General features: G+C 35.8%; 5 protein-coding genes across 5 annotated transcripts in view; 3 read left to right on the top strand and 2 right to left on the bottom strand.

Moving 5' to 3' along the window:
• The first annotated feature begins 1,519 nt into the window (after positions 1–1,519).
• Positions 1,520–2,941, top strand: LOC141365606 (galectin-2-like). Its single transcript, XM_073870083.1, has 4 exons — positions 1,520–1,590; positions 1,954–2,037; positions 2,521–2,683; positions 2,795–2,941. Exons 1-4 carry the CDS (start codon positions 1,520–1,522, stop codon positions 2,939–2,941), a joined length of 465 nt encoding a protein of 154 aa, XP_073726184.1.
• A 4,618-nt stretch (positions 2,942–7,559) lies between these two features.
• On the top strand, positions 7,560–9,692 carry LOC129450654 (galectin-1). The gene is made up of 4 exons (XM_055213586.2): positions 7,560–7,634; positions 8,165–8,244; positions 9,062–9,230; positions 9,439–9,692. The coding sequence occupies exons 1-4, from the start codon at positions 7,632–7,634 to the stop codon at positions 9,583–9,585; spliced, it is 399 nt and encodes a 132-aa protein (XP_055069561.2). The 5' UTR covers positions 7,560–7,631; the 3' UTR covers positions 9,586–9,692.
• A 923-nt stretch (positions 9,693–10,615) lies between these two features.
• On the top strand, positions 10,616–14,876 carry LOC129450656 (beta-galactoside-binding lectin). Its single transcript, XM_055213589.2, has 4 exons — positions 10,616–10,750; positions 12,882–12,961; positions 13,115–13,286; positions 14,650–14,876. The coding sequence occupies exons 1-4, from the start codon at positions 10,748–10,750 to the stop codon at positions 14,794–14,796; spliced, it is 402 nt and encodes a 133-aa protein (XP_055069564.1). The 5' UTR covers positions 10,616–10,747; the 3' UTR covers positions 14,797–14,876.
• Positions 14,877–15,617: 741 nt separating this feature from the next.
• Positions 15,618–18,838, bottom strand: uts2r4 (urotensin-2 receptor 4). Its single transcript, XM_055213587.2, has one exon. The coding sequence runs from the start codon at positions 17,713–17,715 to the stop codon at positions 16,669–16,671; it is 1,047 nt and encodes a 348-aa protein (XP_055069562.2). The 5' UTR covers positions 17,716–18,838; the 3' UTR covers positions 15,618–16,668.
• A 3,288-nt stretch (positions 18,839–22,126) lies between these two features.
• Positions 22,127–22,331, bottom strand: part of LOC141365814 (arf-GAP with dual PH domain-containing protein 1) — a 10,318-nt gene continuing 10,113 nt past the window's right edge. Inside the window, exon 11 of the mRNA XM_073870637.1 lies at positions 22,127–22,331. This exon is cut by the window's right edge and continues 569 nt beyond it. The gene's annotated coding sequence lies outside the window, so the exon portion shown is untranslated.

Genomic DNA, 22,331 nt, shown 5'->3' with positions numbered 1-22,331 from the left:
ATAAACACTCCGATGAAATCATTAAACTGAAAGACCACGAAAGACTGCATAACATGACACGATACAGCACAATGATTCAGCACAAGACAAGAGACAAGAGGAGATTAAATAGGGGAAACTAAACAAGATAACGAGGGCAACACAGGTGAGAGGGATGAACTGATAATGAATAACTAACAGGGAGAACAAGGGGGCGGGGACTAGAGACGAGACACCAGAGGCACATGCCACAAGAAACAAGGCATGGCCTCCACATGAAACAAGAGACTGTCAGAACTCTGCCATCACTATAAAACATAAATATAAAACAAGATTCTCGTGGCAGAGTCCTGACAACTACTTTTGGTTCTGCTTTTGTAATTTTGCAATAAATAAATGATTGTGATTACACTTGTCTGTTTGTTATGCATTTATGCTGACAGTACAATGTATTTTGTATGCCTTATGTGTGCTGTTAATGAAGAAAAGAGACTCATTTAGTTGATAGGCTTGAGTGACCAAACTGTATTTCTCATTATTCTCTGTGGCAGCATAATAATGAAAAAAAACTATACATTACACATATAATGCACACATTCTTTACATTTTCTGAGCTCTTAAAAGTAAAGTTTCCGTGAGCACCTAAAGCACCATATGATCCAAATTATGCTATCCTATTATTACAAAGCGAGGTGTAGTTTGTTGCCATGAGGGCAACGCTATGCCACAGGGATAAGTGTTAAACTGATTTACATTTATGGATTTATGGATTTGAAAGACACTTCAATTCAAAGCAACTTGCAGTACATTACTGGATACACATATATTTTTATCAGTATGTGCGTTCCCTGGGTTGAATCCAAGACCTTTAGTGCTGCTACACAATGACATTATGATTGTGTACTCACTGTTATGTTGTTCATAATCAAGCAAAATAAAGTAAAATATGAAAAGGTGTGAATTAACATATTTTAAGCTAAAAACCTTTCTAATATTCATGGATTATAAATGTACGTTTACTGTGAAATATACTTAAAAAAATAAATTTCCCACAATTCCCTCTATGACTTATGTTTATGTTTCCTTTCATATGCAGTTACATACATCAGGGTGTTTTATGTTATACTTTCAGTCCAACTTTGATTCAGCATGTGGCTGTCCATTTAACCACCTGTGCTATAAGGGCAAAAAGCAGATTTATATGACATAAACACACATTATAGCAGATATATATATCAGTGTAATTAAATGCACAGTTAAGACTTTTGAAATATACAAAACTTTGCTGTAACGAAAAAGAAAACACCACCATATTTGTTACAGTTTCAAAATCAAGATTATTATTTTAATTATTGACGGAGGTTTTTTTGGCAAGCTGCCATTTTTCACCATAAAAACTTTAATGTTTAGGAAATGTTATATTACATTTACATTTATATTTATGCATTTAGTTGAGATTTTTATCCAAAGTGACTTACAATTGCTCTATATGTCAAAGGTCGCACGCCTCTGGAGCAACTAGGGGTTAAGTGTCTTGCCAATGGTGTGTGACAGTGGACTCGAACCCAGGTCTCTCACACCAAAGGCATGTGCCATCACCACCCTCCTATTGTACAGTGAATATTGTCATGAGTCACTGAGAAAAAATGCATTTATTGATTCATTAATATTAATTATCAGATTAGTCGGTGCTGTGTGTGATTGGTTAATGCTATTCTCGCTTCCTATTGGATGAAGGATTTTGACCTTCTGTATGTTATTATATAAGGTAAGAAGTGAATCTCTCTTACACACAACTGCAAGCCACAAAGATAACAAGATGGTAAGAGACATCATTTATTTTCTTATAGGGCTGCATAATGATCAATCGCAACTAATCGTTTGCAGAATAACACATGTCTGAGTACTCTGTACGATAATTATGTATGTATGAATACAACATGTATAATTTTGTCATTTCATCCTTTCTGACAGGTGTTCACTGTGGGTGATTTGGGCTTTCAGCCCGGGATGTACTTGTGGGTCTCTTTTAGGATCCAGCCCACCTGTGATGGTAGGGTATGTATGTGTATTTGCTTTTCTAATTCTCCTAATGACATCCTAATGGACGCAGAAGACGAGATGACATCTGTGATGATGAAAGTCTGAGACTGGTGATCTGTCTTATAAAGAGTTAATAACTTCCTGAATTCTGTAAGCTTATTAAGCTTAAGTCAACCTGAATCAGTCAAGAGCCCATACAGTGGTAGTTAGGACAAAATGAAGTTTGTGAGAGTAAAGATAAGCGTCGCCATGAGATCTGCCTATTCGAAAAGTTGAATTATTTTACACAGGTTCTTGTGTTACCTGTATGACTGTTGTGTTAGTACATATGTCAACTTAAACATGCAAATATTTAAGGGTTATGCAAAAAATCCCATCTATTTCTAAAAGGAAAGGTTTCACATGCAGAGCACATGTAATGTTGTGTACCTGTATGTAAAACATTTAAAAACACTTTGACATGTTTTAATCTCAAAGCGTATTTTTCTGTTTTCTCAGGTTCTCTATTAATATCGGTCACGACCTCGATAACATTGCGTTTCACTTCAACCCTCGACTCAACGCCAGCACTATCGTGATGAACCATAAGAAGGGTTATTTTGATTCTGGTACAGAACAGCATGACTATTATTTCCCCTTTAAACAAGGCTACGATTTCACGGTAAGATGAATGAGCTCGCTCATTTCTCATTCATTCGGTCTTCCATACATTGACCAGAAGAATTAACAGCAAAGGCCATTAGTTATAAATCTGTCTGTCTGTTTGTTTCAGGTAAAATTCAGCTTCAACCAGAACTCATTTAATGCTGATATTGGTGGATACGTAATAACTTTCCCAAACCGCTTTGGAGAGATACTTTACAATAATCTTCATGTGATCGGAGACATCTCGGTTACCAACGTTAAGATTGACTATTGAATTTGGTTGGAGAATCATGAGACACGGCTGAACTCCATCTCTCTCTTCAGATGAATCTTCAATGTTCACTGTATGTACTCGTGAAAATCATTATAAATAAATCCATCTGACAACGTCGTCATTATCGTCTTCTTTGTCTACAACAACAAATCCAGAAGAGTAGTTTCTCTTTTGACATTTTAACATTTAAAGCTGCTGTATGTTTAATGGATACTAGTTAACTGGGTAACCAGCAGTGTTGAGGACATTACTTTGATACTGGTCATTAGGGGTTCGGCTGAAACAAATTATTATTTTGATAATCAATTAATCTAACTTTTATTTAAATTAATAATTGGCTAATTGGCAATTTTCACAGATTAATCACTAGGCTTTGTTTGATTATTTTGCAGATGGTTAGGGTTAGGAGTTTAGGTTAGGGTTAGGGTTAGGTAAAGTTACCTGATATAACTTATAAATAAAACAAGGAAATCACTTAATCTTTTAAAAAGGTCTTTTTAATGAACTTCAAGCCAGTGGAAGAGCCGATCTCCATCATGTCAAACAAATAAACCAACCAACCATTCTTTTAATCGGTTTGTTCTCTTAAATAGAAAGTAAAATACACAAATAAACAAAAATAAATAAATAATGTAACAAAAGTGAGAACACCCCTCACATTTAGGAAATAATTTAATATATCTTCTCAAGGGCCAATACTATAGCAGTGGTTTTCAAACTAGGGGCCGGGAGATGGTGCCAGGGGGGCCACAGTTTTATGACATTTTATCAAATACATTCATTTATAATGAATTCTGTGTAATTAAACCTAAAAAATAATAAGCCAACTAACCAACAGCACTACTAGGTATAATTTTATATGTTTTGTTTAATTAAAATAATACAATTTAAAACTGTTTTTGTCATAAATTTTCTTTCGGGGGGGGGGCGCGGAAAAATGCACTGTACACAAGGGGGGCCGCACGCTGAAAAATTTTGGGAACCACTGTACTATAAAAATGAAATTAGGATATATTGTAGAGTAGTTAGTGTGCTGTACCAGATACTTTTTTAGTTCCACCTCAGTTGGGGTTCCAAGTGACTCGAGCTCATACCAAAACGTGAGGTGAAAACACTGTAGATCACTGATTGGTCTGAGAGAATCATCACTACCAGCGTCATCACTATAATGTAAAAGATTAGCTTTACCTTTATGCTCTAATACAAGATATGTGCAATCATTGCGGTGATCTGAAATCAGAAATGAGACGATTATTTAATTACTGTGATAGCCCTAACGTCAAAAGATTATACTTAACTTTCTATAAACTATTTGAGTATTAACACTTAAAAAAGTGGTCATTTATTTTATCTTGGTAATGTAAAGTTATCATGACAAGTTATGATGGATTGGTCAATGTCAATTTGTCATAACAAAGACATCTCAAACAATGTCATCTTTGCATTAAAAATGACATAACTGAACAAATGACACTTAATGACAGTTGTCATAAATGTGCATAAATTTCCTTCATGTTCATGACATGTTCACGTGTCATGTCATGGCTATATACTTTTATCCTTTACTTTTATCTTTTTCTATCTAGTTTTCCTGACCTGGGGACCTGATGTCTAAGACCTTTATTCTTCTCAATGTCTAATGACCCAGGCCCGGCTGCAGGATGAAATGACTGAGGAGGCATGTGAAATTGTTGAGGGGGCTTAACTTTATACCATCAATGAATAATACACACTGAGATCTCGCTTTGGAATGACAGATTTTTAAATGCAGCGCTCCATAAAACACTCCATATGCAACTGCACAGGTAACCAGAAACTGACTAACACAATTTAGTAAAACTAGCAAAAAATAATGATAGATCATGAGATATTATTTGATAGACTAGTAAGTGTGGATTAAGGATGTTTAAAATCTCTCGCCTGGTGGTCAGGACATGAATGGATCAAATCAGCAGATTTGCAAAGGTTTATTTATCTCTATGTTAAAATTAGCAGGGTAACTGCAGTATACCACATTGCTATGTGATTTCCATATTATAGAGGAGAGTAGGCTATTCAACGGCAATAAACGTCTCATATGGGAATAAATATCCTCACAACATTATTATTTCTCAAAACTTTGACAAAAATTATCATTTTCAAAAATTTGACAACAATTGTTATTTTCAGAGGAACTGTATTCTTACAGTTATTCAAAGATGCACACATTATTCCGCATATGATTTTAATATTAGACAAGAGTATTCATATAACGGCAATGCACGTCTCATAGCTATGGCAATAAATATCCACATAACATAACAGCATAATAAAATTAATAAACAGACAAGGAAGCAGGATTGATATATAAATTGTATTATTATTACCGGAAAAACAGCAATATTACTGAAATAAACTCTGAGGTAGGCTAAATGCGCCAAACACGCGTTTAACCGCAACTCTAAATAAGCAAGTGAATGAAACATGATTATCTCTTAAAACTTTATATGACAAAATTAATTTAAAGGAAATGTATTCTTACAATTATTCAAAGATGCACACATTATTCCATATATTAATTCCTGTTTAAGAGCACGTTCGTCTCTGGCCTCGCTCTGTTATGTAATAGCTGATTGACAGGTGCGCATCCTCGTCTTTCAAACAGGTAAAATTATAACCTTTATAACAATAGAGTAAACTTTATAGTTACTTTCACTGTGTTTGTCTGATATGAATAAGACACGTCGGCAAATTATTATTTGAAAAAAATTTTTTTTTATTATTAGCAAATTATTATCTTATTTGAATAGATTTTTATTGCTGCTTCCATAGACATCAGTGTGTATTTTACAAACTAAATGTAGGCTATTGTTTTACCAGTGCTTATGTGTATTTAAATGTCTGAAATCTAAAATAAACATTATGAGGTTGAAAACACTGCATTGATATATGACAGCGCTGAGCTCGTCCTTCTGGCTCAGCGTCAACCAACGCGAAAGAGGTTTGAATCTGGCAGTAATGTCACGTTACTGAACATTTTAAATCCCATATGGGGATAAGCTTAAATTATTATTTAACTCAAAAGGTTGAACATTTTATTTGTAACCATGAATACAAAAATGAAACAGAGGGGGCACAAATCAGATCTGAGGGGGCAATGCCCCCTTTTGCCCCCTCGTGGCGCCAGGCCTGTAATGACCTGCGCATTCTTGAGGACGTTCTTATAAGTTGTTTGACTTCAAGTGAAGCTGCTAGACCTCGGAAGATAATGCGCATGGTGTCACTGTCAATAACAATTGATGAGCCGTGCAACTGAATGGTAAAAACCTGGTCGGCAATTCCTTACTCACGAGCGTAAAGCCTGTGTGCCCACCCAATTTAAACCCTGCTCCCTGAGTTTCATTAACTTTCCTGAACATGCTTATGCAGGTTTGATGTTGAGTTTTTATGAGAAGTAAAGTGATCGCTTAAATAGCGCCAGGGGTTTCTTTTTATAATAATTAAATTCAGGGGCCTGCATCACTGGTACCCGTCTTATTGGTCATGTTTTTTTGGTTTGTTTATTTTAGTTTAGCGCCCTCAGCCCGCCCATCAATCAATCCGTATCCGTGGTTCGCTTTTTTCACCTTGCATTATTTTTTATATATTTTTTACTCAGTACTAGATATGATTTAAGCTGTAGCGAAGTACAATACTTTAAACAAAACATACTTAAGTAAAAGTAAAATTACAGATTTTGAAAACTACTTAAAAAGTAAAAGTACAAAAAACTACTCAATTACAGTAACGCTAGTAAATGTAATTCGTTACTTTCCACCTCTGCATTTAACATACAAAAAAGTTAACATAAGTTAAGGTTAACTGTGTATTTCATTCAGGTACACTGTAAAAAAATTCAGTAGAAATTACAGCTGTGTTGCCGGTAATTTACCGTAGATTTAAATTTATGTTATTTACTGGTAAGAGTTTGTTCAAAGTTAAATAAATTTTAAATATTAACAAGTCTTTATCTTTACAGAATAAAACCATACAATAACAGCCTCATGCAAAGCATTCTGGGAACCAGAAATCATCATCAACCTTTTTCTGTTTTTTTTGCTTCAGATTTTGTTTCCCAGAATGTTTTGCTTGATGCCGTTTTTTTAGTTTTACTCTGTAAAGACAAAGACCTGTAAATGTTTAATGTTCATTTAACTTTGAACAAAATGTTGCCAGTGGGTGGCATACATTTAAATCTACGGTAAATTACCGGCAACCCAGCTGCAATTTCTATGTTTTTTTTACAGTAGTACAGTATGAAAAACGTTTGCTGTAAAGGTGCTGGATTTTAATGAAGTGATGTCTAAATGAACCCTGTGTGTCCAGTCCCTCCCCAGATTATTTCTCACACGCATAACACAACGCGTTCATGCAAAATATAATAAAATATTGTGTAAATGTTGTGTCTTAAGGGTTATGTGTTAATCTATATTAAATAGTTATCTGTCTAAACTCTGAATCGCTCCAGGTGAAGTTGATCATGTGAGCCAAGATCTTGTAGAAATATTTAGGATATAAATCAGTCAGCTATTAATAAAAACAATGTAAAATAGTGTTTTCCCTTTAACTATTGGATGAAGGTTTTGGTGTCCACCTTCTGGATTTTATTATAAAAGGTGGCAGACACTGAATCTCACACACGACTGCAATCCACCCCAACAACCAGAGAAAGATGGTGAGTTATTTCATATTATTATATCATATCATCACTGTGATTTGAGACCGACGGCATCTGTGTGCAAGAGAAGGGAGTGGGCACGTAGATATATGAATATATTAACAATTGCATGATAGTCCATATCTGTTCGAGTTGTTTTCAAAAGTAACAGCCCTACCATGATTTTATGTTTTTTCTCATGTACATTGCAAGCTGATCTCATGAATTTCCATGTTATAGTCACGGAATATTTTGCTGATTTATCTGTGTCATTGTCACGCATCTCCGCATTTTCCTTTCTTTTCTGTTTTAGTTTCACTTATTGGTTACTCATTTTTTTCCTATATTCCTACCATTTTCGCGTGGGTTTGGGGTTAGTACGACTTTCTGTAACATAAAGTGACATCCTAACCCAAACCCAACTCTAAACCTAACGTCAGGCGAAAATTGTTTAAAAATGCAGAAAAAAATTATAAACCCAAACGCATGTGAAAATGGTTTAAAAGTAGAAAAACAATTGTATCTATCTTATTTCTTATGTCTGACAGGTGTTCACCGTAAGTGATTTGGGCTTTCAGGCCGGTAGGGAGCTGTGCGTCACCGGCAGGGTCAAACCCAACTGTGAAGTGTATGTGTACTTGCTTTTGTATCCTAAAGAAACAAGTGCTTTATTTATGTTTTACCATTAATGTCCCACATCCATAAATGTGAGAGCTGACAATGAGTAAATTTATTTCCGAGACAAATCAGATATTTGCTTAAACTGTGTCAACACTGTAAAAATGTATGTAGCTGTTTGCCAGTAACTTACTGTAGATTTATATTGATGTTATTTTCTGTCAAGTTTGTTGAAAATTAAATGAATATTAAACATTAACAAGTCTATCTTTACAGAATAAAACTATAAAATTACAGCCTCATGCAAAACACTCTGGGAACCAGAAATCCTACCAATGTTTTTCCTTCAGATTTTGGCTTTTATTTTAGTTTTATTCTGTAAAGCTAAAGACTTGTTCATGTTTAATGTTCATTTAACTTTTTAACAAACTGTTGCCAGTTAATGGAATACATTTGGGTCTACAGTAAGTTACTGGCAATCAGCTGACATTTATACTGTCATTTTTACAGTAATTTTTCACAGTAATTTTAAACAGACAGCATTTAAACATAACAGGAGCTCACAACAGCTAGTAACAGTTAGTAATCTTTCATGAAGAAGACAATGTTATAACACATTTCTGAAAGCTTGTTTATCCAAGATGACGACCAAATCAAAGCAAGACAAATCAATCAATTTCACTGAATAGCAAAAGGATTAAATTAGACAAATAATTTAAGAAAAACAATCTGAGCGCAGAAAGTTACACAACTCACTAACAGAGCAGATATGTGTGATTTTTCTTTGATATGTTTTTATCTCAAATTGTACTTTTCTCTATTCTCAGATTCTCAATTAACTTTGGTTATGACTATGACAACATTGCCTTTCATTTCAACCCTCGATTCAACCACGGAGGCGACGTGAAAACCATCGTGTGTAACTCTAAGAAGGGCGGCTGGAGTGAGGAGCAACGTTACACATTTTTTCCCTTTGAACAAGGCAAAGAGTTTAAGGTAACACATACAGTAAGAGTCTTTAAAGAGAAAAGAAAGAAACACTCATCAGAGATCTTATAAAGATAAATATTATGATCACTTTCAGTCCATGTTTGTTAGGAGATTTCTATTATTAAACCTGTGCTTCCTGATAGTTCCTCTGATGGAAACTTTATTCAATGAAAAAACATATAATTCACACAAATCTTTCACACTTTACCAACAGGTGAGCTTCACCTTCAACCATGAAAACTTTTATGCCAAACTTACCGATGGGAACATGATAACCTTCACAAACCGCTTTGGAACGGAAACCTTCAATCATCTCCATGTAGGTGGTGACGTCACGGTTAGCAGCATGGTGGTCACCTGAGCAGTAAAAGACATCATAAATCAATGATGTTCAGTAGTAATATCTCAGTTTTACTGCTGTTACTTCTGCAATGAAAGTCACTGCAAATAAATCCATCTGAACGAAAACTTTGTTCTTCTTCTCTGCTGTTCTCAGTGTACAACAAAAATATTCAGAAAATTGTGGTGTTTCTCTTTTGACCTTTTTACATTTTATATATAATCCCAGAGGTTAACGAGGTCGAAACTTAACAAGGTTAACAAGCTCAAAAACTGTAAATATGTAAAAAAAAACTCTTTAGGATGCCAGCGTCCTTGTGCAGGTTAACAGGGTTGGGTGCTTGTAAAACTGTGGCGTTAAATGCATTCTGGCCAAAGTTTTGGGTGCACCTAACTTTTGTTTTGGTGCACCTAAGAAATAAAGTTAGGTGCACAAGTGCAACCAGTGAAAAAAATTTGCCTCGAGCCCTGCCATTAGCATTGCGCTCAAAACTAACCAACCAAGTTTTGATATTTTTCCTATTTAAAACTTGACTCTTCTGTAGTTACATCTTGTAATAAGACCGACTGAAAATTAAAAGTTGTGATTTTCTAGGCTGATATGGCTATGAACTATACTCTCGTTCTGGTGCAATTATCAAGGACTTTTCTGCCGTGGCACGGCTGCCGGAGGCGCAATGATATTGCGAGTAACCAAAAAATAGTCCCCTTGATTACTTTCAATTTCAGGGGACTGTTTTTGGGAACTGCGTAGTATCACTCCACCTGCTGCAGCCATGTTGCAGCAGCAAAGTAAAGAAGGTTGGGTAAACCTAAATGCTTGTGTAACAATAATGATGTTTTTCTTGTTATTGCTTTATTATATTTACCTAAAAACCAGGATGCAAAAATGGTGCATAAATAGTTGAAGTAAATCCAACACATAATGTTTTACTTTCTATATAAAGTCTGTAAAATATTAACTTATTCTTATGTCGTTCTGAGTCACTGAGATCAAATCTGCATTCATTGATGATAATCAAACACAACACATCTAATATTGACGTTCAGATCAGTCAGTGCTGTCTGTGATTGGTTACTGCTGTTCTCTCTTCCTATTGGATGGAGGGTTTGGTGTCCACCTTCTTCTTATATAAGGTGACAGGTGAATCACACACACATCTGCAATCCACAAAGAGAGCAAGATGGTAAGTGACATCATTTCTAGTCATGTATCACATCTGGTCACTGATGTTTGAGTATTTGTGATTTTGAACCTTTGAGTTTTACTTTGAGACTTTTTCAGCAACATAATCAAATGAAACTTTTAAAAGTTCTCACTCCACCAATATGTTTGAATAAATCATTTAAAAAAATGGGATTTTTTTTCAATATGAATTAATATTTAGAGGTTGCTCATGAACTTTGAAGTTTCACACATTCACGTATTATGTGACACTTTGTGCTAGCATGTATAATTGTTTAATAATATATACTTATGGCAGCAATGGACTTATTTGAGCATGCTCCATGCAATTAAAACTCCTGTTTTAGTTGTGATATGTCTTTCAAAGCAAGAAAGCTTCAATGTGAATGAAGCACAATTGACAATATACACTGAGACAATGGCTGAAGTAACACGAGGCAAGTCCGCTATATGATTACTCGGATCAGAAGAGATTGAAATAACTGGAACAAAGTTACCCTTCAAGAAGCAAGTTTTATGTGTGTTGTGTGTTTTTAAATGGCACAGTTTTTGCAGAAATATATGATGTTGAAAATATTCAAAGCCTTTGAGCAACCTCTAGATATTGTAGGAACAATTCATAATTGCACAGTGTGTTTTTATTGATATCCTAATACATTTAGGGGGTGAGAGTTGAACATTTAAAAAAATTAACCCCTTATAAGGACCACCCTAAGGTGTATATATAAATATTTGAAATTACTGGTCCAGACAAAAATATAGCTGCCAAACATATTCATTTCTGCTATTAGAAAACTAAAATGTTATTTTAAAATATAATTTTTGAAATAAATGACTTTTGTTGATGAAAAATGTGAACTCCGTCAATATTCTTTCAAATTCATCTCAAGTTGAAACTTCAAGAAGCTTCTTGATAAAATGACACGAGTACGATTTTGCAATTTCTCAGCAAAGGGTGACCGCACTTCAGATGATAAAATATAACAGAGTTTTCATTTATTTTGGATGCTTTTAGTCACCAACATCATTCCCACAGTTACATTTGTGTTATGCCATAGTTTGGATGAGTTTATTATTATTCTTACATCATGAAAAGAAAATTTTGTGAAAATAGAACCTTGATATCTTTAATATTTATTCAGTAAGATCATGACAAACATTGAAATCAAACTGATTATGAGACTTTAATCAGGATTTTACAGACAGGATCACATATTTAATACTCACTTTAACTTAATAAAAAAATAAATCTACCTTATTTTAATAAGTCTCTTAAATACAGTATTAATCTTTTAAACTAACACAGATATTTAAGTTGATGTTGATTTATCAACATTGTAATATCAGGAAAACTCAATAAAAAAGTTTTCAACCTAAAATGTTACATAAATTGAATATTTAAGAATGTTTAACTTGCACCAATACATTTAATTAAGTAAGAGCAACTGATCCCCTGAATTATTTTTTAAAGTGCAGAAATAAAAATCCTACAATGATGAAAAAATGCTTTAGTTCAAATGAAATATGAATGTAAGAAATAAATATGAAACAGAGAGAGAGAGATTAGGTTAGTGCTCGGGTAGATTTTGAAATCGATTACTTCCTTTAAAAAATGAATCATTGCAACATTACGACTCAAGATCACATGGATGTTCATGACTCTGTTATCACATTGACATGTCTACAGTAAACACATATCTATTTATCCAGTCAAACAGGGATGTAAATGAAACTCTGTCATGTTATCATCTCTATAATGTATGTGCGTTCACATTGTTCTGCATTACTTTGTTAACTCTGACGTGACGTTAGATCAAATGTTTGCGAAATGCGTCTTCCTGTTACCTGTGTCTTTATGAGCTTATTATCTCAAGTTTATCATTAACATTCACAGATAACACCTTTAACCGTTAGTCTTATCACAGGTTAAACAGTAATTTAACAGATTTACTACTGCTCCGAGAAACCATAAACCAAACTGTGTGTTTGAAATTGACACAATGTCACGAGCATTAATACTCAACACAAAGTTGTATTATTATTTTTAATAGTATGACATGATATTAAAAATGTGTTTTATGAGTTTTGACCTCACATAAGTAAACGCTTACTTTATTCTTGATCTCTAACAGGTGTTTACTGTGAATGACATCACCTTTCAGGCCGGAACAGAGTTGAAAATTTCTGGCAAGGTCAAATCGGACTGTGAAGGGTGTGTACAAGTAAACTCGATCCTGTCGTAAGGGTCGTAGTAACTCTTTCATAATCCACCTTTAGATTAGCCATGTGAAAACATTAAGACTCAGAACAGATCTACAGTGTGTTTGTGTTTATTTTATTGTTGATGTGTCTTTATCTCAAACAGGTTCTCGATTAACGTCGGTCATGACTGTGACTCAGTAGCTCTTCACTTTAACCCTCGATTCACTCAGTGCGGCGACTCTCGCGTCATTGTGTGTAACTCAAATAATCACGGCGGATGGGGCGATGAACATCGTGAACCCTGCTTCCCTTTCCAACAGGGCGAAGAGTTCAAGGTGACAAAACACATTTAATGACCTCTGACCTCTTTAATACTAGTGAATAGCAATAGCTTAGAATAATTTCTGCCATCCTGTTTATCATTCATCATGTTTATCATTTGTATTTGAATTCTTCATTCAATGGATACAGTATCCATTGAATGAAGATTTCCCATGCAAATGATAAACATGATGAATTGTGCTGGATTATTCTAAAATGTTTTTTTTTATTTCTGTCATCCGTGCACACATAAATAAACTGAGATTACAGTAAGGGAGAGTGGGGCACAAACGAACACTTTTTGACTTTGGCTCTATCATTCAAGTTAGATGAAACACTTAAAGTTTGTATGTGTGATCTACAGTTATCATACAATTAAAGTGACAGGAATGCAAACGTTACCCCATAGGTGGGCTTCATTGTAACAAACAGAGGGTTTGTTGTTACACCTGCTAGATAATGTAGTTTAAACACCAATAATTCAATTAAATTCTGTTTATATACTAAAGGTGGATATTGTTTTATATATCTGCCTATAATAGATAGATATCCACACATTCATCCATCCTTCATCCTTCATCTAACCATCCGTCTATTATGAAGCAATGCATAGAAATACATTTTATTATTACATATTATGATAAAAAAATGATAATAGTGAGTTATTTCCTCTGATATTGTATTAAGAGTTATGATTTTGATGAATAGTATTGACATTGTTTTCATTATCATTGTATCACCTGACTGTGTGACAACTAACCCTGCTGTGTAAAAATGTTTTCAATCCCAATTATCAGTTACTAGGAGTTGTTGACATGTTTTAAAATGCTGTTAAGTTTTAGGTAACAAGACAGTGATTCAAATAATATAAGGTTGGATTTGGTGACTTACACACCCAACTCAAAAAAAAACTTAAGATGAAGAAATGTACTTTTATGCCTCCAAAACACTCTTTGTTCAATATCTTCACCAAAACACATCAAAGCTTTTCATAAATTCACAGGAGATCTTCTCACAGTAAGAGAAACAGATTGCTCGGCCCTGTAGAAATATGTAAAGTAGCCGTGTTATAATTAACCCTGTGTTATTTTCTGACCCGCTCAACCCTACATTGTATATCATATGAACATCTGCTACATGTTCACAGCGCCCTCTAGTGCTTCATTCATTATTACAGTTTTGGCTCCAACAAAAAGAAAGATCGTGTTTGGTCCACTTGCGTTGGTTTGTGTCCTTACGTGTGCACATGATATATCATGTTTGTCTGTTATATACACACATAATTATTCATAATAAAAGCAGTTATTGGTATGCTGATATGATGTTGACTTTAAAAGCGTGTGTGTTTTTAAGACTTGTTTTTTTTCTTTTTCTCAGGTGACCATCACCTTTAACAATGAAACATTTTACATCAAACTTCCTGATGGAAACATGATGAGTTTTCCAAACCGTTTCGGGGACGACACTTTCAATCACGTCCACGTGCTGGGTGATGTGAAGGTCAACAGCATTAAAGTTAAATGAGAACTGATGAAGGATTACGTTTCTTTTTTAAACAACTGAAGAAAAACACTCAGCGCCGACAAATAAATCCATTGACATTATGCAAACTGAGTCATGTTTCTTTTCTGTTGACGTTAAAAACTTGCTGTAGAGAAATTGTCTGAAATTGCTATTGCAGATTTAAATACAACTGGAAAATAATAATTGAAAAGGTCATTCTTCTTATATATGTGTCTGTCATAATGAAGACCTTCATCCTCAAGAGCAGTTACACAGTGATACGAAAAGAGCTGAGGCATCGACTGAGGAATTTGACAAACAACACACAGATTCCAGAGATGAACATGCACAGACGCGCACACACACATACATACACGCACACAGACAGACACTGGCGTGCACCGTCACCCCATGCCTACACTAAAAATGAATTTGCCATTCAGCTTAATGTACCTGAACTTTATTTAATTTACACATTTTGATAAATAAACTCATTTAGACACACAACAAACACAAAAAAATACCAGAAATTAAAAAAGGTTAAACAGCTTACAGAAGTGACCCACTAAGGTTGTCATATACAGAAGAATGTTCGCTATACATCCCAGACAGCAGGTAGAGTCCAGGGCGGATCTGCACCAGAGCTGCTGACATCAGCCCGGATCTGCCCCGGAGTCTACTGCTGTCTGGGATTTCTCATGTTGCTTTATGAGCTAAAGAGTTTAAAGGTTTGATCTCGTACAGAAGAGACAGAATACTGATGATGAAATCTTACTACAATAATCATACACTGTAAAACAAAAACAGTTAAAACGACTTGCAATTCAAACTACTATTTTACTATTTTAAGTTAAAGTAACAAAAAACATGTTGATTTGACAACAATGCTGAATTTCTTTACAGTATATAATTCTGTGTCGCTAAAACAGCAAAATTAAAAACGCACCTCATAACCACGAGATCAAAGATTGTGTTTAATCAAAATACAGTGCTTTAGCAAAAATTCTGTTATTGTTGGCTAACAGTTTGTGTATAATATCATCTGGACATAATAGAAACTTCATCATTTAAATAAGTCTGTATAAAACACTGCTTTAATTCAGTTCATCTTACACAGAGCTACAGGTTGATTTTTTACATTATTTACACTATTATTGTTTGTTAAGAATGTAAAGAACTGTGTCAATCAATGGTGCATGTTTTCAATTCAATTTGCCACACGGAAAGTGGAAACTTTAAAGAATACACATCATGAAAATCAGACTTTGTCCATGTTTAAGTGCTATAATTAGGTCCCAAGTGCTTCTATTAGCTTAGAAAATGTGAAAAAGATCAACCCAGTAACTTAGTTTCGGTAAACCATTCTCTGCAAGCATGTGAAAAAATATGTCATTGAAATTTGGCCCTCCCTGTGATGTCAGAAGGGGATCTTTTTATAATAATACTGTCCCTTAATCTGCACTATCCAATCACGACACTGACATTTAGTGCAGAGATCAGCTCATTTGCATTTTAAAGGACACACCCCAAAACGCCGCACTTTTGCTCACACCTAACAAAGTGTCAATTTTAACATGTTTTAATAAATTATTTATATGATATTGAGCTAAAACTTCACACATGTACTCTGAGGACACCAAAGATTTATTTGACATCTTAAAAAAAGTCTTGTGAAATGTCCCCTTTAAATATTATGAGTTTTCTTGACATTTGAAAATTGGATCAAGGCATTATATGTCATTCAAATATAATTAGCCTAAATAAACGCCTCAAGTTGGAGGTTCAGTCTGGGCCCTTTGATGGGTAAATCTTGCTTTTTATCAAGGCTAAGGTTGGGGATCTTGGGCGTGAAAAGGTTGGTGACCACTGCTATAGCATGACCTCATCTTAATATCAGCCTGTACGATCCTGGAGGGCATTGATTGCCACAGCCGAACCCTGATCACCTCGACTCCCACACGAGGACTGACCTCTCTGGCTCAGGTAGTCCCGGTAGTTACGCGTCAGCAGCGTGTAGAGCAGCGGGTTGATGCAGCTGTTGCCGTACGTCAGGCAGGTAACGAAGAAGTTGACGTACGTGTGAGCGGCAGGCGACAGCGAACGCAGAGATTCGGACGAAAAGAGCTTTGCCATCTGCCAACCCCAGAAAGGCAGGAAACACGCCCAGTACACCACCACAATACAGAAGATCATTCCCACAACTCTGAGCTTCAGTTTCCGTCTCCGCACGGACGTCGAAGATCGTCTTCCGCTCGTCCCTCGCTGGGCCAGGCTGCTCTGTGCTGCCCAGTAGTGTCGGGCAAGACCGGCGTAGAGTCCCACCATCAGCAGGCCGGGCAATAGCATGCTGGTGACGAACAGGGCGGTGAGATAAGCTTTGAATGCCTCGGGGGTCCACGTGGGAAAGCAGATGCGTTTGACGAGCCCCACCGCGCCCGGCCGCCCCTCTCTCAGACGGATCATGACCATCATGGGAAATGTCAGGACGAACGCCGCTGCCCAGATGCCCAACGCCATCAGCCAGTGACCGCGAATGGTCGAACGGCGCGCTCCGAAAGGGGTCGCCACGGCCCGGTATCGCTCTAGACTCATGGCGACCAGGACGAATACACTGGCGTGCATGGTGAGGAGATCCAGACTCAAGAGCAGCCTGCAGCCCAATTCCCCAAAGAACCAATCATGGGCGAAGTACGTGCACACCACAAACGGGATGGTGCCCAGGTAGAGCAAGTCGGCCAATGCCAGGTTTATAATGAAGACGTACATGGATCCGGCACGCCGTAACGTGGTCGAGCGCATTATGACCAGGGTGTACAGGTTTCCTGCCACGCCCAAAATACACATGGTTACCAGTGTGGCGCCCAGGAATGGAGTCACCCACACACCACCACCACCCACACTGCTGCCCCCCGCCACACTGCTGTTAGACGTTTGACTCATTATTCACAGATGAGAGAGATTTCTGGGTAAATAACTTTAAACCTTTTTCTGACTGAAGGTAACACTGAAGTTATGTTTTCAATTCCATCAAAGACGAGTCTTTGTCCAAATCACCAACATTAAATTAGCACATGAACATGGAAATATAGGAAAAGTCACAACGCAAAGTCCCAAACATACCCATGACCCAAAACCGCTCCAGTCTGAATCATTCCAAACCAACCCTTCATCCTCAACTGTAAACATAATCCAAAGGTTTTCTGCTCCGGGTCTCCTGCTGGTGTCTGATGTGTCCATCCAGCTCAGTCTTAGTACTTTTGTCTCCACAACTCTCTTTGATTTTTCTGGGTTTATTCTCTCTCTCTCTCTCTCTCTCTCTCTCTCTCTCTCTCTCTCTCTCTCTCTCTCTCTCTCTCTCTCTCAGTTAGGTGTAATATAACATTCATCATTAGCTTGAATCACGAGAGCTTCACACACTCCTGTGACAGACAGCCTCTCAATAACCATTCATTCACACTTATGTACAAACACGTACACATGCATTCATATCGTCAGCCGTATATATTTAAATATATGTAAACTTATTAGAAATCACACATTACAAACTCAAAACTCAGTCTCATGAAAACACCATCAATTATTTGAAAGGCAATGCTAGTTCTAATAACACAAACACAGGTCCTGAATGATTATTGGTCAGTCCAGGTGTCTTAAAGGTACACTCCACTTTTTTTGAAAATATGCTTACTTTCCAGCTCCCCTAGAGTTAAACATTTGATTCTTACCTTTTTGGAATCCATTCAGCTGATCTCCGGGTCTGGCGCTACCACTTTTAGCATAGCTTAGCACAATCCATTGAATCTGATTAGACTTTAGCATCACGCTACAAAATATCCAAAGAGTTTCGATATTTTTCCTATTTAATACTTGACTCTTCTGTAGTTACATCGTGTACTAAGACAACTAAAAGTTGGCATTTTCTAGACAGATATGGCTAGAAAGAGATATTACGCACTGCCCGAAAATAGTCCCCTTGGTTACTTTCAATGGCAGGGAACTATTTTCGGGCAGTGCGTAATATCACTACGCCTGCATCAGCAAAATCCTTGATTATTACGCCAGAATGAGAATATAGTTCATAACCATATCTGCCACGAAAATCACAACTTTTAATTTTCAAAGTTTTAAATAAGAAAAATATTGAAAGTCTTTGGTTATTTGTTAGCGTGATGCTAATGGTCTAATCAGATTCAATGGATTGTGCTAAGCTATGCTAAAAGTGCTAACGCCAGACCTGGAGATCAGCTGAATGGATTCCAAAACTGTAAAAGTCAAATGTTTAACTCTAGAGGAGCTGGACAATGAGAATATTATCAAAAAAAGTGAAGTGTCCCTTTAATATAGTAATGAAAGTAGGGTTAACTTACAGATAGATAAACCCTGAACTCTCAAATTTTTTTAATGTGAGAGACCACAAACATGATGAGTAATGTTTATTTTAATGTTATTTTACACTGTCTTATCAGTATAATTGTGTTGTGTGTAGAAGTGTTTGATTTCAGTGAATATTATTTTGCACTGTATTGCACTGTAACTATTTGGTTGACCCCATTTAATATTTGGGTTTTTACACAATGACTTTGAATTGTTTGGGGATTATTTTCAGTACAGTTAGTGATGGAGTCATATTCATGGACCTATCTACAGCCTCCAGAGCATTTATCATTTATAATGTCAAGTGTTATATGGGTACCAGTAAAGGGTTTGAAACACTACAGGGATTGCTGAAGTGCAGTCTGAACAATAATCTATAGATGATCCTACATTATCTTCTTATATTTAACCAGTTTAAAGATTGGTCTTTATATTTAGTCTTACACTTCTGTGCGTACATTTAATACAATGTGAAAAGCTCAGTAACAGGTGCTTTAATAAAAGACAATCTCACTTCTTACCTCTGATGTTTCTGTTGTTTGTCTGTCCTCCTCTTTCTGTCCTGACATCTCTTAGACTGTTTTTGTGCAATCTTAACAACACATTAAAAAGTAAAAATATAACTGCAAGCAGCTATACCAGGGTCAAGCCAAAAAGGGCACAGAAGGATATACAGTTGAGTTTGGATAAGCAGACTAAAGAACTTAGGTATACTTAATGATTTTAGATGAAAAAAAGCAAAAGTAATCGACAAAAATAATCTATGTTCTTGTCTACTGCAATCGTCCTTCAGTTATTGACAATCATGGAACATTAGAGCACTTAAGAACATGTGAGTGATATTTGCAGTGGCGAAACATGTGTCACAACATGTTACAACAAAATGAGTCAAAAGAGACCATCCCATGTCTCTACGATGTTCTGATGCAGGAAAAAAGCTCTTGCGAACACGGTTGATAAGGTATTCTCAGTGGTTTCTAGAGAGTAAATGGACATCCACCAGTGATTATAGTCCAAGCCATGAAAGGAATAATCCATGATGACTTGTGGTTTTAGGTGTATTGTTGCAGTAGTTTTAGGCAAAAATATCCATTTTCTATCTCAAAACCACTAGGTGGCACTATGACAAAATTGTTGCATGCAACATCAGGTCATGACTGCGTTACATCTAGCTAGTTTCATGACTATACACTTTAGTTTAGCAATAAAACAGTTGTATGACCATAGGGCTGGCTTGATATCACAGGTTTTGTTCAAATATAAGGCCAACTAGTGGTCCAAGAATTTTATTGTGTAGCCTCAGACTGTGTTTGTACATCTGCGTATCAAATCTGGTGAAAAAATCTCTTTTCGTTGTGAAGTTATAACCATTTATGTGTAAAAAACACAAAATTTAAAGGTAATTTTTCATTTTTTGCACTTTTCGGCCATTTCTGATGAAAATTTTAATATAATACCAATAGAGTTTTTTGTTCAAAAGGTAATGCTTTATTCTTCCTATGACGTTTTTGAGTCGATCAGAAAAACGCTCGCGGAGGTATTCGCGTGTGTTTTTTAAGCGCTATTTTGATGCACAGGGCTAACCGTAAGATAGTGTGGCCATTCGTGCCAGTTCCGCCGGACACGTCCTAAACATGTTTTCGGGTTTGTTCTCCGGAAGTTGCGTTGCTCGACCGCATACGTCAACGAGGTTCTCACATTTCAGTTAAAATACATTAGAAAATTAAGATTTATTTCTTTTAAGACATACAATCATTGTAGTTTCATTCTTACCTTAAAATGTAACGGTTGATTTTCTGAAATTAAACCCAAAATATTTAACCTTGATGACGTATGCGGTCGACCAACGCGACTTCCGGAGAACGAACCCGAAAACATGTTCGGGACGTGTCCGGCGAAACTGGCACGAATGGCCACCCTACCGTAAGTTGAATCCTGCCATGTTTGGGATCGTTGGACTCGGCAACTATTCAAAACTCCAACTCCCTTCGGGGCTTGACCCCTAATGAGTGCAATAATAAAAGAGAAACTTTATCAGAGAACATTAATTCAAACAGTTTCATAAAGGGTTAACATATCGTGCACATAACACGTGCCTGAAATATAGTCAAAATCTAAATTCAGCAACAATACAATCACCATAATCATAATTCTGATTTAAGAGGCTCTGATAACAAAAACATTACACAAGAGTTATGAAAATACACTGAAAATAAGTCTGGAAAGCTAATATTTTAAATATCTATTCAAACTTGCTAATTATTCGACATGAGAAACATGCAGGAGAGTTATTCACCATAATCAAATACAACTTTACACTGCTTGACGTTTTCGTTATAGATGAGTTTAGATGATTAGATGATAGGTCGCGCGGCCGCGGGCATGGGCGTGACGTGATGTTACACATGACGTGAATGACTGATTGCCAGAGTGCCATAGAAACATGATAAAGGTCACTCTAGTCTCTTTTAATTTTACTTTTAAATACACATTACCCTATTGTGAACACCTTAACATGTCGGGAACACACTTGCCTAAAGATACAGTTCTAAATTTTATATAAAAGTGTGGGGGGGGGTCACGTGACTCTCTCAACTCTCATGCAGCTCATCTTATTTTGACATTTTAACATAAACAATCAAAGGTTTTAATTTTATTTATTAAAGGTATTATTAGTTCTGATAAACAATGAAAACGATTATTAGTTGATAAATAATAATTAGACCGATAAATTATTTTAAATTATTATTATATTATTTATGACATATTATAATACTATGCATAATCTGTGATTCTCCAGCCACAAAAGCACACAAAGTTTAAAATAAACATTGAAACCTCAGGAAAAGTTAAGGTTAATTAACCCAGTTAAGTCACATAACTTAGTTTCTGCTGTTCATCATTAACACAACACTCAGAGTAAACCACACAAACAAATCACTGTATATCTCCCAGTGAAACAATGACACATTACAAGTTCATGATATAAAATTACATTTTAATTCAAAATTGGCGTACTAACAACCCCCTTTATCAATGAATATTCAAGTTATAAAGTTAATTAAGATACAAATCAACTATACCATTTTTATTTAAAGAAATTCATTGAAGGGCCCTTTAAGTGCTATCAGAGCCATTAACCAATAAAAGATCAAACTCTTAACCACAACTAACTTTAGTCT

The sequence above is a fragment of the Misgurnus anguillicaudatus genome, chromosome 8, assembly GCF_027580225.2.
Source record: "Misgurnus anguillicaudatus chromosome 8, ASM2758022v2, whole genome shotgun sequence".
Taxonomy (NCBI): Eukaryota; Metazoa; Chordata; class Actinopteri; order Cypriniformes; family Cobitidae; genus Misgurnus; species Misgurnus anguillicaudatus.
Note: the sequence above shows the minus strand (reverse complement) of the source record. Positions and strands in the feature narration are given on the sequence as shown.

Coding starts and splice junctions, on each gene's coding strand:
- LOC141365606 (XM_073870083.1), top strand. CDS start 1,520: ATGGTGTGTGACAGTGGACTCGAACCCAGGTCTCTCACACCAAAGGCA. Junction 2,038..2,520: donor AGCCCACCTGTGATGGTAGG/GTATGTATGTGT, acceptor CTGTTTTCTCAG/GTTCTCTATTAATATCGGTC. Junction 2,684..2,794: donor AACAAGGCTACGATTTCACG/GTAAGATGAATG, acceptor TGTTTGTTTCAG/GTAAAATTCAGCTTCAACCA.
- LOC129450654 (XM_055213586.2), top strand. Junction 8,245..9,061: donor GTCAAACCCAACTGTGAAGT/GTATGTGTACTT, acceptor CTCTATTCTCAG/ATTCTCAATTAACTTTGGTT. Junction 9,231..9,438: donor AACAAGGCAAAGAGTTTAAG/GTAACACATACA, acceptor CTTTACCAACAG/GTGAGCTTCACCTTCAACCA.
- LOC129450656 (XM_055213589.2), top strand. Junction 12,962..13,114: donor GTCAAATCGGACTGTGAAGG/GTGTGTACAAGT, acceptor TATCTCAAACAG/GTTCTCGATTAACGTCGGTC. Junction 13,287..14,649: donor AACAGGGCGAAGAGTTCAAG/GTGACAAAACAC, acceptor TCTTTTTCTCAG/GTGACCATCACCTTTAACAA.
- uts2r4 (XM_055213587.2), bottom strand. CDS start 17,715: ATGAGTCAAACGTCTAACAGCAGTGTGGCGGGGGGCAGCAGTGTGGGT.